General features: G+C 39.7%; 2 protein-coding genes and 1 long non-coding RNA gene across 3 annotated transcripts; all 3 read left to right on the plus strand.

Annotated features, from left to right (window-relative positions):
- The first annotated feature begins 1,000 nt into the window (after positions 1–1,000).
- LOC110900463 lies at positions 1,001–13,375 on the plus strand. The gene is made up of 2 exons (XM_022147351.1): positions 1,001–3,551; positions 12,888–13,375. Exons 1-2 carry the CDS (start codon positions 1,001–1,003, stop codon positions 13,373–13,375), a joined length of 3,039 nt encoding a protein of 1,012 aa, XP_022003043.1.
- A 117-nt stretch (positions 13,376–13,492) lies between these two features.
- On the plus strand, positions 13,493–13,858 carry LOC110900464 (secreted RxLR effector protein 161-like). The gene has a single exon (XM_022147352.1). It carries the CDS (start codon positions 13,493–13,495, stop codon positions 13,856–13,858), a length of 366 nt encoding a protein of 121 aa, XP_022003044.1.
- Positions 13,859–14,068: 210 nt separating this feature from the next.
- Positions 14,069–16,408, plus strand: LOC110902441. The gene is made up of 3 exons (XR_002571111.2): positions 14,069–14,587; positions 15,475–15,538; positions 16,268–16,408. It is a non-coding gene; the product is annotated as an uncharacterized LOC110902441 (long non-coding RNA).
- The last annotated feature ends 541 nt before the right edge of the window (positions 16,409–16,949 follow it).

Below are 16,949 nucleotides of genomic sequence, written 5' to 3' on the forward strand. Positions count from 1 at the left end.
CACTCAACACTCGGCCGAAGGTGTAATTTTTAGTGAATCACTCGAGAGCGGCCTGGAGCTTACGCCTTCCATAGGCTTGCCAAGCAATCAATCCTCCTCCTTTTTAACTTTTTACCTTTGTAAATATCAAGAGGACTTTTTGGGTGAAGGGTTAGGCTTGGGTTAAAGGTGGGTGGTTTGGGTTAGTTGTTAGTAAAAGGGCGAAAATCGTAAAAAGCGTCGGTTTTCGTGACATACCTTGTTTTTAGTGACTTTTTATTTTGAAGTATTTCTCCAAACAAGCTTTTATATAGCTTTTGTTTGTTTTTGACTTCATCAAAAAAATTTTTTTTTCATCACATAAAAAGGCGAGTTTACGAAAAACCGAGCTTGTTACTAAAATAAAGGGTGAAAAATGAAAAGGGTTTTTTGGTGGGTAAAAAGGGTTTTGGGGTAATGAAATGAATGGTTTAGGCTCAAAAGGGCTATCTAGGGGGATTTTGGGTAGGTGGTAAAAAAAATTGAAAAATAATGGTTTAGAAAGAAAAATATGGTTAGTCCTAATGCCTCCATCACTTACTTACTTGGGTTTAAGTTGGTAAGGACCGGGAATGTATCGTCGTGGCAAGTTCTAGAGTTGTAAGAACCAAGCGGCTATTCACACAAGAAACGAAAATTGAGCATTTAGTCTAAATATGTATATCTTTATGCTCAATAAAGGCTCAAAACTCACTTTTGTGGGAATGGGTTTTTAATGTGATCAAGTATATATAATCGAATTTTTAACTAGACTTGTTATGCCATTTCGTAATTTTCTTATGTTGGTTCTTTGTTATCACGACGCTATCGGTTGTAAATTTGTAAAAATATAACCTTTTTAGAACTTGTTATTCCCAACTTAAACTAAGACAAGTCTTCATGATTTTCAATCTGCGGCTTATGATGAGGAGTGTTTTTTAAAACAAAAGTCTAAGGTGGAATGGTTATGTGCCGGTGATTCGAATACAAGTTTTTTCATAATATGGTGAAAAGCAGGAATGCAAGATGTAAAATTCATAGTGTTGTGGATGCTTCGGGTAATCGTCATGATGGAGATGGAGTTGTGGATGCGTTGGTTTCTCATTATTCAAACTTCTTGGGGGTAGAATACCCGGTTGAATCGGTGAACTTGGAGGATGTCTTTACCAATGTTCTCTCGGCTAATGTTGCGGATTACATGGTTCGTCAGGTTACTCGTGAGGAGATTAAGCAGGCCATGTTCAGTATTAGTGAAAATAAATCCCCAGGTCCTGATGGGTACACATCAGCCTTTTTTAAACATGCGTGGGATATAGTGGGTGAGGAGGTCACTAATGCGGTGTTGGATTTCTTTGATAATGGTCAGCTGTTGAAACAAATAAATCACACGATTCTGTCATTGATTCCAAAGAAAGATACGGCGGATTCAGTATTGGACTATCGTCCAATTTCTTGTTGCAATGTTCTGTACAAGTGCATAAGTAAGATTATCACGGAGAGAATAAAGGGTAGCCTGGAGTCGCTTGTGAGGATTAACCAATCCGCTTTTGTGCCGGGTAGGAAAATTTCTGATAATATCCTTCTCACTCAGGAGCTTATGCACAACTACCATCTCAATAGAGGTCCCCCGAGATGTGCCTTTAAGATTGATATTCAGAAAGCATATGACACGGTGAATTGGAGTTTTTTGGAGGTGGTGCTTCAGCGTTTTGGCTTTCATAATAAGATGGTTAAGTGGATCATGACCTGTGTAACCACTGCTTCTTATTCGGTCAGTATTAATGGTGATATCCATGGATATTTCCCAGGAAAACGTGGCCTGCGCCAAGGGGATCCCATGTCGCCTTACTTATTCACGCTTATCATGGAGGTGCTCTCTTTATTGCTTCAAAAGGCGGCTGAATCTTCGTTTAAATATCATGCTCATTGCACTAAGCAGAAAATCATTAACGTCTCATTCGCGGATGATTTGTTTATTTTTGTTAATGGTGACATCAGCTCGGTTAAGAAGGTTAAAAATGCTCTTGAGTTGTTCACTAGTATTTCCGGTTTAGTTCCGAGCCCTTCAAAGAGCACGGTATTCTTGTGTAACGTCCCTCCATCGGTTCGTCAACAGATTCTGAGTGTAATGCCCTTTCAACAAGGTGTTCTCCCTGTTCGGTATCTTGGGGTTCCGCTTATTACCACTAAGCTAAATTTTAAGGATTGTAAGATCCTTGTTGATCGGTTGGAGCATAAAATTACGAGCTGGATGAATAAATCTTTGTCGTTTGCGGGTCGGCTTCAACTGATAAATTCGGTCCTCTCCTCTATGCATATATACTGGGCGTCCGTCTTTATAATTCCTGTTCGTATCATTCATGATCTTGAGAAAAGAATCCGAAGATTTTTATGGAATGCGGGAACTGATGGTAGAGTTCGAGCGAAAGTGGCTTGGAAAGACGTTTGTTTACCCAAAAAGGAAGGTGGATTAGGCATTCGAAGTATTGCTGATGTCAATAAAGCTTTGATCACCAATCATATATGGAGTATTATTACCAAACGGAAATCTTTATGGGTCAATTGGCTTCACTCATATAAGCTGAAAGGAAAGTCTTTTTGGGATATTCCGAGTCGTGGAAGCATGAGCTGGGGATGGAGGAAAATTCTCTCCATTCGCGAGCTGGTTCGTCCTCATGTCTGGTTTTCTATTCGGAGTGGGTCTCAAACAAATGCGTGGAGCGATAATTGGTGTGAATGCAGCCCGCTCAGATCGTTTATTACGCCGAGGCACATTGCCAATGCAGGTTTTAACCTTCAGTCTTGTGTTGCGGATCTGATTGATGATCATTCTCAATGGAAATGGCCTCAAGCTTGGAATGATTTATACCCGGTTTTAATTAACTTACCTGTTCCGATTCTAGAGCAAAATATGGAGGATAGACTTAGTTGGAAGGACCTGGAAGGAAACACCTGTAGCTTCGGATCCGGGGTGGTGTGGGATTCAATACGCAACAGGGATGGTATCGTTTCGTGGGCAAACATGGTTTGGTTCACTCAATGTATCCCGAGACATTTGTTTCATATGTGGCTTGTTTGCAAAGATAAGCTAAAGACGCAAGACAGATTGGCTGCCTGGGAAGCAGGAAGCGAAACTAACTTAAGGTTAATGTGTTGTCCTCTTTGTAGGTACGGCCGGGACTCGCGTGATCATCTCTTCTTTCAATGTTCTTTCGCGTCTAAAATTTGGAACAGTGTGAAGACAATGGTGGATTTGGATAGTGTAACTGACAATTGGAGTTCTATTATGATATGGATGGCTCAATATGCTGAGTCGAAGAAGTTGGTTCATGTTATTTGCAAGATTCTTATAGCAGCATCTTCGTACTTTGTTTGGCAAGAGAGAAATAATCGCTTATTCTCTAAAAATTGCCGAACTCCCGAACAGGTGGCGCAGGTGATTGTTCATACGGTCCGGTTAAAAGTGATGGGGTTCAAAGAGGACAACAATCCGGTGAACAGAAGAGTTTTAGAGAAATGGAAGATCCCCACAGAGAATCAAGTTAATGATCCAGGCTAAATGAGTTAATCTGAGTCTTGGGTGTCTAGTTTAGTTGTGGTCGTGTTTGTTATTTCATCCTTTGTAGTTCTGGGCTGTTTTTGTCTTTGGTTGTGTTTGCTTTTTGGATTGCCTAGGCTTGGTATGCCAAGTCTAGTAGTGTGTGCCAGTTTCTTGTCACACCCTGTTTTTTCTGTTGATATATAAAATTCACCGGGGTAACCCTTTACCCAAAAAAAAAAAAAAAAAAAAAACTTAAACTAAGACAAGTAAATGATAAAAAAATGAAAAAGTTTTTGAAAAAATTTGGGGTGTTTAGCGGTTCCAATAGAGTTTTGTGTAAGGCTTGTATTTAGGATTTGCAAAATTCAAGGTTTTAGCATCCCCCCCACACTTAAATTACACATTGTCCTCAATGTGTCCAAAAATAAGGTTTTTGGTTGATTAGAATGTGTAAAAGTAGGTTAAAAAGCAAAGATTTATGTTACTGGCATCCTGGACACGGCCCCGTGTCCATTGGACACGGCCCCGTGGCGAACTGCCAGTAATGAAAACTTACAGAAAATGAACACGGGGGCGTGTCGGTTGGACACGGCCTCGTGTCTGGCAAATAATTGCAGGTCAGTAAACAAACAGCAGGTCTGGGAGATGAACACGGGGGCGTGTCGGCTGGACACGTCCCCGTGTGGACAGTCTGTGAGCCTGAAAAACAAGTTTTGTCTCCCGGTTTCTCCATTTTGGGGCTGCAAGTGCTAATGTTTAGCACTCTAACCCTTGTATTGCACCTGTTTTAATCACTCAATACCAAACCAAACAAACATAAACCATCCTAAATTACCAACGTTAATTGTCTCCATGCATAAAGTAAAAATAAAACAAAGATAAAAGAAGTAGTTAAAGAAAGTAAATTGTTCAACAAGCGGCACGCAGGCCGTAAATAGTTCGATTGAGAAGGGTACTTAAACCTGTGGGCTTATCACCAACCTACCCCTTGTTCCTTCAAGCCTCCTACTCCATGTCTTCATCGCTACCATCACCTCCACCCCCATGCCTCGCCATGTACTCCCGGATGCTACTGATATCATCTTGTATATCGTTAATGTTGCGCTCGATAGCTCCAACCCGGTGGTATGTGTTGTTGGCGAGATTGTAGGTGTTCCTGGTGCACATGAGGTTTTCCTGCAAAAGATCATGTAAACTTTGAAAGTTAGGAAAACCGCCTCCTTGAGAGGAGGATTGACCCGGATCGCCCTGGGGTTGGTACTGATAATGGGGAGGTGGTGCATGAAGAACTAGAGCCTCCTGCGGGTTCCATGCATAGCCTTGTGTCCTTTGAAAGCTCACCGTCCCGTCTTCTGCCTCATAAAGTAAGTTCATGGCTCGGCAAATGTGGTAGTCAACTCGTCCCGACCATGGACTCCTTTCAAAGGACCTTGGGATATTCGTGAAATGCTTGAAAAGACGGTACACCCATCCCCCGAAGAAGATAGGTGTAGGAGCGTGAGCAAGGCGATTTAGGTGCATGTTTCGTAACAAGAGATAAGGAACATCGAGAGGCTTCTGGTTGTGGATGCGGTGAAGGACAACCAAATCTTTCAACCCTACAACGCCACTACTGTCGTGACGCTTGTTCAGCGAGTAGGTGAGGAGCCTGTGAATGTAGCGGTAAAGCGGGTCCCTCAGTTTGGTACTCTTGGTGCTGCTAGGGTTGTAGATTCCTTCACCGATCTGAGCCCATGCGGCTTGACGTTCAGTTGCATCCAAGTCTCGTAACCCTCCAGTATTCTCTTCATTCCCCGATTCCTCTTCACTATATAACCCTATGATAGATCCAAACTGTGCCATGGAGGTTGTGAACGTGGTCCCTCCACATCGGAATGTGACCGCCTCATGGTCAAACGGTTCACACCTTGAGTTGAAAATGAAAGTACTGTAAAACTCCACTATGCATTGATGCACCGACCTAAGCCGGGTGTTCAATGCAACTGCCAGTGGACCTCTCACGATGTTGTTGAATCGGTCAAGTTGATTCACCATGGTTAACAAGTCGGTACATGCCCGCCTAGGGTACTCCTCCGGTCTTGTTTGTAGTATCTCGTACCGTGCCCTAGCGTCAAGTTCGCTTGCGTTGAACCTCGTGAATTTTGACATCTGAAAGAATACATCAAAAGTTAGTACGAAACAAGGATAATTGTAATGAAACTGCAAATAGTGGGCTGGACACGGCCCCGTGTTCAGCGGACACGGCCCCGTGTCCAGGCGTCTGTAACCCAAAAAATTCATTTTTCGTCCCGGTTTCGAAAACCTGAAAATTTTTAGCCCAATAGTAGCGGTTTCCCCCGAAATTGAAACCCTAAGTGTCGTTTTTTCCAAAACAAACCGTTTACCCTTTCAATTTCGTATTTTTCGGTTCAAGAACAAGGGTTTGGGGTTTTAGTTGGAAATCAAACGAATCTATCAACAATACATGTTTATTTACTTCCTACTATACTAATCTAAACTACTACTAACAGATTTCATCAAAAATTTTGAGTTCGATCCGGATGAACATGAAGAACCCTAGATTTTTCCCCAATTTTTGATGTTTTAACTACATGCAAGTAACTAATCTAACTACTAATGATGATAGAATCATACCTTGATGTTGTTAAATTTGGTAGTGACGTCGGAAAACTGCGGAAAATCGCCTGGAACCAGAGCGTTTTCGGCTATACGGGGCGTGTGGAATGATGTAACTGATAGGAAAAGAGGGTTTTATCCCGATAGTTGCCTCGACACGGCCGCGTGTCCAGCGGACACGGCCCCGTGCCGAGCAAAGTTTTTGAAATTTTTTTTTTGATGTGCTCGTGTGCATGCCCCTTATTTCCAAAAATGGCTAGAAGACTTACCGGTTTTGAAACGTACACTTACCTGTAACATGTCGGGTATGAGTTTATTCGTTAACCGTTTGAAGTGAGATCTCCTCTTCCTCATCCTCAATGGATCCTCGGTAGAGTTTTAGCCGTTGGCCATTGACTTTAAATGGTATCCCATTTCGAGTTTTAATTTCTACTGCACCGTGTGGAAAAACATGGGTGACGGAAAAAGGTCCTGACCACCTAGATTTTAGCTTACCAGGAAATAATCGAAGTCGTGAATTAAACAGTAGAACTTGATCTCCTACCCGAAATTCATTAGATCTAATATATTTATCGTGTAAATTTTTCATTCTTTCTTTATAAAATTCGGAGTTAGAATATGCATAATTCCTTAGCTCGTCTAATTCATTTATTTGACAAAATCGATTTTTACCGGCATTTTCTAAATCTAAGTTCACGTTTTTTATTGCCCAGTAGGATTTGTGAGCTATTTCTGCTGGCAAGTGACAACTTTTTCCATAGACAAGTTTATATGGGGTTGTGCCTATAGTGGTTTTATAAGCAGTTCGAAAAGCCCATAAAGCGTCGTCTAATTTGTCGGCCCATTCTTTTTTATTTATTCCTACGGTTTTTTCAAGTATTCGTTTTAAACCTCGATTAGTCACTTTGGCTTGCCCATTTGTTTGAGGGTGATATGCTGTTGAGACCCGGTGATAGACCCCATACTTTGTTAATATTTTTTCGAGTTGATGATTGCAAAAATGGGTACCTCTATCACTTATTAAAGCCTTTGGTGTCCCGAAACGAGAAAACAGTTTTTTCAAAAATTTTACCACTACCCTTCCATCATTTGTTGGAAGAGCCTCGGCCTCCGCCCATTTAGACAAGTAATCGACTGCCACAAGTATATATTTGTTTCCCTTTGAAGGTGGGAATGGTCCCATGAAATCGAGTCCCCACACGTCAAAGATTTCACAGACGAGAATGCCATTTTGAGGCATTTTGTTTTTGGAAGAAATATTACCTGATCTCTGGCAGGCATCACATGTCTTTACAAGGTTTTGTACATCCTTGTAAATGGTTGGCCAGTAAAATCCTGAATCAAATACCTTTCGTGCGGTACTTGCGGCACCATGATGTCCTCCGTATGGACCTTCATGACAATGACGGAGAATTCTTCGTGCTTCATTACCATGGACACACCTTCGGATGAGCTGGTCAGCACACATTTTGAAAAGATAGGGGTCTTCCCAAAAGTAATGATTTACATCAGCAAAGAATTTCTTTCTTTGATGATGTGGCCATCCTTTGGTGACTATACCGCTAGCTAGGAAATTAGCGTAGTCGGCATACCATGGCTCTTGTCTACTTTCCATCATTTCCAAGGATTCAGTGGGAAATTTCTCGTTGATTTGCTCATCTCTGGTTGTCTTCAAAGCTGGGTCTTCTAAGCGTGAGAGATGATCTGCAGCAGTGTTTTCTGCTCCTCTTTTGTCCTTGATTTCGATGTCGAATTCTTGGAGGAGTAGAATCCATCTGATCAAACGGGGTTTTGCGTCTTGTTTCTTGAAGAGGTACCTGATGGCTGCATGGTCTGTATAGACTACTGTTTTAGAAAGAACAAGATAAGAACGAAATTTATCAAAAGCAAATACCACTACTAGTAATTCTTTTTCTGTAGTTGTATAATTTTCTTGTGCATCATTAAGAGTTTTACTAGCATAATAAATTGGGTGGAAATGCTTTTCTTTTCTTTGTCCCAAGACTGCTCCAACAGCAAAGTCACTTGCATCACACATGATTTCGAAAGGAAATTTCCAATCTGGCGCTATCATGATAGGTGCATTGACTAGCATTTCCTTGAGGGTTAGAAATGCTTGATTGCATTCCTTGTCAAAGATGAAGGGTGCATCTTTTTCAAGTAATTTTGTTAGAGGCCTTGAAATTTTTGAAAAGTCCTTGATAAACCTTCTATAAAATCCGGCATGTCCTAGGAAACTTGTGATTGCTCTTACGGAGGATGGAGGAGGTAATCGAGAAATAGTTTCTATTTTTGCTCGATCAACTTCCATTCCTTCGCTTGAGATTTTGTGACCGAGTACTATTCCCTCTGTTACCATGAAATGGCATTTTTCCCAGTTAAGGGCGAGGTTAGTTTCCTCACATCGGGATAGCATTCGTTCAAGATTATCGAGGCATTGGTCATATGAGTCTCCAAAGATGGAAAAGTCGTCCATGAAGACTTCCATTGTCTTTTCTATCATATCATGGAAAATGGCCACCATACAACGTTGGAATGTTACAGGCGCATTACATAGACCGAATGGCATGCGTCGATATGCGAAGGTTCCGTAGGGACATGTGAAAGTTGTTTTCTCTTGGTCTTCTGGTGCTATCGGTATTTGAAAGTAACCTGAAAAACCATCTAAGAAACAATAAAATTTATGACCGGACAATCTTTCTAACATTTGATCAATGAAGGGTAAAGGAAAGTGGTCTTTCCTTGTTGCCTCATTTAATCGCCTATAATCTATACAAACTCTCCATCCTGTGACGGTTCTTGTTGGTATTAATTCATTTTTCTCATTAGTTATTACCGTCATACCTCCTTTCTTTGGGACTACTTGAACGGGACTTACCCACGGGCTATCGGAGATAGGGTAGATTAGTCCGGTGTCAAGTAGTTTGATGACTTCATTCTTAACCACTTCTTGAACATTGGGGTTCACTCTTCGTTGTGGTTGAATTACTGTTTTGTAGTCATCATTCATTAAAATTTTGTGCGTGCACATGGAAGGGCTTATTCCTTTAATATCTACAAGCTTCCAAGCGATCGCGTTTTTGTGTTTTTTAAGTATGCTAATTAATTTCTCTTTTTCTACGTTACTTAATTTAGATGAAATAATCACCGGTAAACTACCATCCTTGCCTAGAAAAGCATATTCCAAACCTTTAGGAAGTTCTTTGAGCTCAAGGGGTGGGTCTTTAGAAGACACCTTATTTTGTGGCTCATCTAGATTAAGAACCTTAAAGGTTTATTCTATGGCTATCTCTTCTTCGACAAAGTGGTCTTCTTCGTTAGTCGTATCGGGTGGTTCAGCTTCATCTTCAATTAGGGGGTCATTATTGCCAAAAGGATATTTCATTGAACGCTCAAGGTCTATGCTCCTTTTGAATGCCCCTAACTGAAGAGGTAGATTGTTGAATTTCCGGTTTTTCAAAGCTTTATGAGTTTGTACAAAAGGTTTTCCCAAGACTAGTGGGGCGTCATCGAGGATGACAAAGTCGGTTGGGATTATCAATTGATTTGTTTGAACCAAAACATCTTCAACTACACCGATTGATTTTATCACTTTTCGATCGGATAGAAAAATGGGAATTTGAAGTGGAGTAAAATCACTAATACTTAATTTTTCAAAAATGTAGTTAGGCATCATGTTAACACAAAGATCTTTATCAATGGTGATATTGCTAATAAATGAATTTTGAAAAAAACATGGAACCGGTGTAATGTTAATTTCAAAAGGGTCTTCTTTTATTAGCGAGGTTTGATCATTAGTTAACTTAACACTTACTAATTCTTTGATTTTAGCACTAGTGTTTAACTCTTTTAAAAACTTGGCATGAGGGGTTACTAAACAATGATTTTCGAAAGTAGGTGACAAGAGAATAATTTCTTCAAAATTAGACTCTTCATGAATTCTAACATTATCGGACTCACCTTTTTCATTGTTTAACTCATGTGTCGGTTTTTCACTTTCTTGTTCTTCCATTTTTACATTTTCAACTACCGCTACGTTATTATTACAATTTAATTCTTCTCTTGTGCGGGATTCCTCTTCCCTTGCGCGAGATTCTTTCATGTAACGTTTGATAGTTTTAATGTGTTCTAATATCCTATTGGTCACTTCGGTGAGAGAAAAAGAATTTGGATCCTCAAAGCTTGAATCCGGTTGTTCGATCCTTGGTTCCTCATAATACTCATATGAAGTAGATGGTTCACACCATTGTTCTTCATTGTAAGTATATGATGGATAAGGGTCGAAACTTTGTTCTTCATAGTACTCATATGGGGTGGGTTGTTCATGCCATGGTTCCTCATAATAAGAATATGAAGGTGGTGGCTCATATCTTGAGTCTTCAAAGTATGAGTATGAAGGCTCATACCTTGGTTCCTCAAAATATGAGTATGAGGGAGGAGGTTCATACCTTTGGTCTTCATAGGATGTGTATGAAGTTGATGGCTCGTACCTGGGCTCCTCATAGTAGTCGTATGAAGTGGATGGTTGATATGAGTTATTATATTGAACCGAGCGTGTGTTACGACAATTAGTGCAATAATTACCCCTATAATCATCCTCATTGTAGGTGTAGTTGTAACCTCTTAAGTATTGATCCATAAGAATCACTCAACAGACCACAACTGAGTCTCGGGACCAGAAAACAAAAATAAGACGGAAACAGAAGCTGGACACGGCCCCGTGTTCAGTGGACACGGCCCCGTGTTCAGGGACTGTATCTGGGCGTTTTAATTAAAGTTACTGGTCACGTTGAGCACGGGGGCGTGTTCAGTGAGCACGCCCCGTGTTCAGACTCTGTATCTGGGTATCTAACTAAAAATATGCAGCACGGGGGCGTGTTCAGCGAGCACGACCCCGTGTTCAGGCTACTGTAAATGCAAACTAAACTAAAATGCAGGAAAATGTGCGCGCGTTTTGAAAAGGTTTTGAAAAACTGATTAGGCCGTTGATTTTAAGCTTTCTTAAAATCCAAGTGTCCCCGGCAGCGGCGCCAAAAACTTGATGCATGCTAGCATGTATATATTTTAGATGTATATTTAAGCCCTTTTTTTACACTTTTAGCCAAGTTTTAAATTATAAAACACGATATTTACTAACACTAAACACACATATGGGAAAGTGCACCCATCGTGGACGTAGTATAGTGTTGGTAAGATACCGAGGTCGTCCAAGGACACAAGAGCTTTTAATACCGGTTTATCCTCAACGTCTAATCAAATCAAAAAGTGAAAAAATGTTTTAAACTAAGAAAAATAAAAACTAACTAAATGCTGAAAAATAAGATAAAATAAAAACAGATAGACAAGATGAATCACTTGGATCCGACTCGTATGTTAGTACAACCTTTGATTATTTTCGCACTTTTGCACTTGTTTAAGAGATTATCTTAGTTATTGTAGTAGGCCCCTCTTTTGAAGGCGACGTTACCCTCAACCCAGTAGTTTGAGTCAGCAAGGATACAATCCTAAAGGGTCGGATTATTGAAAGATAATGAATTAAGTTATTAATGCAAATTGTGGTAGGCCCCGCTTTTGGCGGTGACGTTACCCTCGGCTAAGTAGTCTGAGTCAGCAGGGATACAGTCATAAATAGCCGGGTTATAGTATTAATAGTAGTTAACTTATGAGGGGGTCAAAGAGTTTGGATCCCCGCCATCCAATACCTATGGGCATTGAAGGAGATCCTACTAAATTTGACCCAGGTCCCAAGCAGGACCTCTAAACGCTGAACAAGGGCAAGACCCTTACCAAACCGTTCCCTTAACCCCCGACCAGGTAGCCAACATACCTCCATATAGACCGTGGAGATATGAATGGTGAAAATCTTTTATTTTATATAGACAGTAAAATAATGCCAAGACACCACGGACAAACGATAAGGAAAGATCACCTTCAACATAAGTAACTAGTTATTAAAGTCATTAATACAAAACCAAATAAAAAGTGCAAAAGATTAAAAATAAAAAGTATTATACTAAACACTTGTCTTCACCAAGTGATGTAAGAGACTTAGGCAAACATGGCCTTGATTGTCAAGAACTCTTACGATCAATCTTGGATCCCGAGACGACTCACACACTCTACGATGGACAATGGATGATGGTGGTGGATGATGGTGTTATGGTGGTGGTGGGTGGTGGATGGAGTGTGAGAGAGGTGGTGTGCCAAGGGATGAGATGGAATGAAACCAAGCACCCCTATTTATAGGCTGAACAGAAGGCTGGGCACGGCCCCGTGTCCGCTGGACACGCCCCCGTGCCCGTCTGACATTCTCTCTCTTCATTAATTGTAATTCGCAATTACAATTAATGCGCCTGGTGTACTTTCACCACGCCCCCGTGCCCGCTGGACACGGCCCCGTGGTGGGCAATGGAAGCTTCTACTGGTTTGTCTTTTCTGCTGCTTCTTGGGCACGGCCCCGTGTTCGCTGGACACGGGGCGTGTTCAGTCTTCTGTTTTCTCTTCTTTGCCTTGGGAGGTGCCGTTGAGGGTCCGGGCAGTCTACTTTTATTCCTTTTCTTGTATTTATGCTAGAATTAGTTGTCTTTTTGCTTCTTTTGTGATTTAGAGCTCATTTCATCCTGAAAATACAAAAGAAAGACAAAAACACTCTTTTTCCAACATTAGTACTTAAAAAGGGTTAGTTTTATGCCTTAATTGATGTGATTTATATGTTGCATTTTACACACATCAGTGGCAAAGGGTTTCACTCAACTCGAAGAGGTTGATTATCATGATAGATTTACACCAGTTGCAAAGTTGGTTACTATTCGTACCTTGTTGGCCGAGGCTGTGAAAAGAAATTGGATGATTCAACAACTTGACGTGAATAACGCCTTCTTGCATGGGGATTTAGAGGAAGAAGTCTACATGAAGATTCCAGATGGTTTTGCTAAACAGGGGGAAGCTCATGTTTGCAGATTAAGAAAATCGATTTATGGTTTGAAACAGGCGTCACGTAATTGGTATCAAAAGTTCACAAAAGCTCTCATTGAGCTTGGGTTCAGACAGTCAAAGGAAGATTATTCTCTGTTCATTTATAAGTCAGAAAGGTCCTATGTAGCTGCGCTTATATATGTTGATGATGTAGTCATAGTTGGAAACGACTCTGTAAAAATACAACACACTAAAGATCAGCTCGACGAGATGTTCAGCGTCAAATACATGGGTCCGTTAAAATAGTTTCTTAGAATCGAAGTCTCTCGTACTAAGGAAGGTTTGGTCTTGTGTCAAAGAAAATACACGCTAGATATCCTGAGGGATAGCGGCCTGGAAGGGTGTAAACCTAGTTCCTTTCCCATGAAACAAAACCTTAAGCTTGGGAAGGGAGAAGGAGAAGATAAAGTGGATAACAGTCAATACAGGAGGTTAGTTGGTCGTCTCCTTTACCTGCAGGTCACCAGACCGGACATCACCTACGCAGTGAATGTCCTCAGCCAATTCGTGACAGACCCTCGCCAGAACCACATGGATGCAGCAACTAGAGTTCTGCGGTACTTGAAATCGACTCCAGGACAAGGTATATTGTTACCAAAAGAAGGTGGCATGAACTTATTGTCATATTGTGATGCGGATTGGTTAGGATGCCCTTTGTCAAGAAAGTCTCGAACTGGTTACTTATTGTCTCTCGGAGGAGCACCCATATCATGGAAGTCAAAGAAGTAATCAGTAGTTTCAAGATCATCTGCAAAGGCAGAGTATGGAGCCATGGCTACTACCATCAGCGAGGTGATTTGGGCAAGGTGGATGTTGAGTGAATTAAATGCTAAACAAGGAGAACCTACTGTTTTATTCTACGATAACCAGCCGGCTAGGCATATAGCAAACAATCCAGTCTTCCATGAGAGAACAAAACACCTAGAGATGGATTGTTGCTTTGTCCATGAAAGAGTTGAAAGCAGAGAAGTTGAACCAGTTTATATTAGCTCCAAAAATCAAGTTGCAGATTTGTTAACCAAGGCCCTTGGAGCTTAGCACCTCAACTCTCTACTGAGCAAGTTGGGCATTCGAAATCTACATGCTCCAACTTGAGGGAGAGTATTGAAAATGCATTATTCTGTGCATAATTATCTCTCCTTGTTTCACTCCCAATCAAAGATCCACGCATATCTCCATCAATTATTTTTAATTCTCTTTTATTTGTTCATTCGTTTGGTTTATTGTTTTGCATATTTAAGTCCCTTTCTTCTTTGAATTTTATAATCAGAAAAAGGCATATGCCAAATGAATAAAACTCTGATTACCAATTTCTATAAAGCATACCATTGCTTGGTTAAGCATACCATTACTGATGGTGAGAGAAATCAGGAAGACCATGAGACGATTCATCAAATGGAAGCAAGTTGATCAATTTAGATGATATTGTTAGCTAGTTTTGGTGAAGAACATCACTTGGTAAGTACTTCTTAGCCCTAGAATTCAAGTGTTTGGGGTTCACCATTAAAAATGTTAATTTCGTTGATGCATGTCGAAAGTTTCTTCTATTTTGTTAATGAATTCGTGCTGAATGTTTAAAGTAGGTGGGAATATCTTCATTTTTTCTTTAACATGACAACTGTTGAGAAAGTAATGACAAAGTTTAAAAATAATTAAGTTGATGCATTAGATTTCCAAATGGGTCAGGTAAGTGAACAAATTAGAAGTGACATGTGTTACTTACTTGTATGTTTGAAATGATGAAATAAAACTAGTAACCTGCTATGATGATATTTGGTACTGTAAAATGTTGGTTTAATTTGCTGCAAATTGGTGATGTATAATGGTGTAAAATAGTGTTTTAATTGCTGAAAATTTGGGTTGTAACGTGGTGTAAAAGCTACAGTAAAGTGATGGTTTAATTGTTGTATAATGGTGTAAAAGTTGTTGTAAACTGGTGGTTTAGTTTCTGTAAAATTGATACTGTAAAATGGGGTTTTAATTGTTGTAAACTTGGGCTGTAAAGTGGTGTAAAACCTGCAGGAAAGTGGTGGTTTCATTGCTGTAAAAAGGTGTTTTGATTGCTAAAATTTTGGGCTGTAAATGGTGTAAAAGATGTTGTAATATGATGGTTTACTTGCTGTAGATTGTGTTTTAGTTGTAAGGTATTTTAGTTTATTTTAAACTAGCCAAAGCGAATGAGGATGGAATATTAGCTCGTATTTAAGTTTGTATACTAATGAACCTATAGTATTAACATGCTGAATGCATTGTGGGTTCGAATGACAATTTATGATGGAATGATTTTTAAACTATGCTTTTAAACGTTGTGTACTGACTTGCAAGTTTTGCTGCGCATATTGAAGGTAGGACGTTAACAGGTCGAAGCTAGTAATTATTGTATCCAAAGATCCGATCCTACAGTCGTTTGTGAGTTCATCTTACACTTATTTCATGAAGCGATGACCAAAATACTTTATTTTAAGTTTATAAGATTAAAGTTTTTACGTTGTTGATATTGAGAATCAAATCTTTTGTATTGTGAATTAAAATGTAGTAACTTTATGCACTTTATTGTTGTATCACTCATGCAGTATGAGGTGAACATTCGTATGTGAATTATTGGATAAGTTTATACTAATATTAAAGGAATTGATCTCAAGTTTTAAACTGTAAGATATTTAGAAGTGAGTGTCTCACAACCTATATGGACTTTTGGATATATTAATCAATGAAGGAATAAAGCGAATTTGTTATTATTATTATTACTATGATATTTCGTATTGTAAATAGGATCTAGTTCTTACATGTGGTTAGTTCCCTGGATTTCACATGATGCTACTTTAGTAAATTGTTAGTTGATGATTCAATCAAATAAAATGGATCAACAGGGACATATGGGAGGTATCAAAGGTTGAGGTAAGTAGTTGCACTAAACCTTGTATGTAAGGAAAATTAGGATTGTAGTGTGGTGAGTACCATACATCTCGTATAAATTCATAAATTCATTGATATTTTATTGTGTTTCTTAGTGTTGTGATTGACCTGAAAGTTATGGGGGGCCCTTTCCAACCAACTAATTTCATGTTCTTTACGTTTGGCTAGTTTCCCGTGGTGTGCATGATTATACTAATGCTTATATTGTATAATCATTTGTAGGTAAAGCTCTTAACGGTGCTCGTGTTCAAGATCTCGGATTAGTTTGGTTGAAGATGCTATATAAAATGTCAACTGGACACTTTCCAAAAACACACTATGTGTGTCAAATATGTTTACATTTTGCAAATATGGTCCAATACACAGCCGAACATGTTTACACGTGTTCTAATAATTATTATCAAATTGTTTAAGTGTTAAAACATATTTTAGAACACCTCTAAACTCAGATTATGAATATTTCAAAAACTGACCCGTTTGACTTTTTAATATTAATAACTTTGACCCGTCAATTGACCAAGGAAACGTGATTTTCAGGATGTGCCCTTTTGAGGGATTAACACCTACCTAATTACGATCAGTAGCCATGTTCGTTGCGAACAATGGCTGGACCATTAAGGTCTAAACCGAAAGTCAAATCATTTATCGAAAATGTTTGACTTTCGGCTTTAAAAAGCCTATAAACAAAAATAGAACTGAAAGGAGCACTTACTAGTGATCCTCAAATGAAAATGCACTTGCTTAGGAAGTCTCCAATGCTCAGGAACCTCCAGAAGTGAAGATAAGAAAGAATTCAAGAAGGTGCAAGTTGAAATGCTTGCTAACACTTCTATTTATAGTGTTGGAGGGAGTCAAGGGATGATTACAGGTGTTATGGGGCTTCAAGAGATCACCACAATTGTCC

Source organism: Helianthus annuus, chromosome 13, assembly GCF_002127325.2.
Source record: "Helianthus annuus cultivar XRQ/B chromosome 13, HanXRQr2.0-SUNRISE, whole genome shotgun sequence".
NCBI classification, from domain to species: domain Eukaryota; kingdom Viridiplantae; phylum Streptophyta; class Magnoliopsida; order Asterales; family Asteraceae; genus Helianthus; species Helianthus annuus.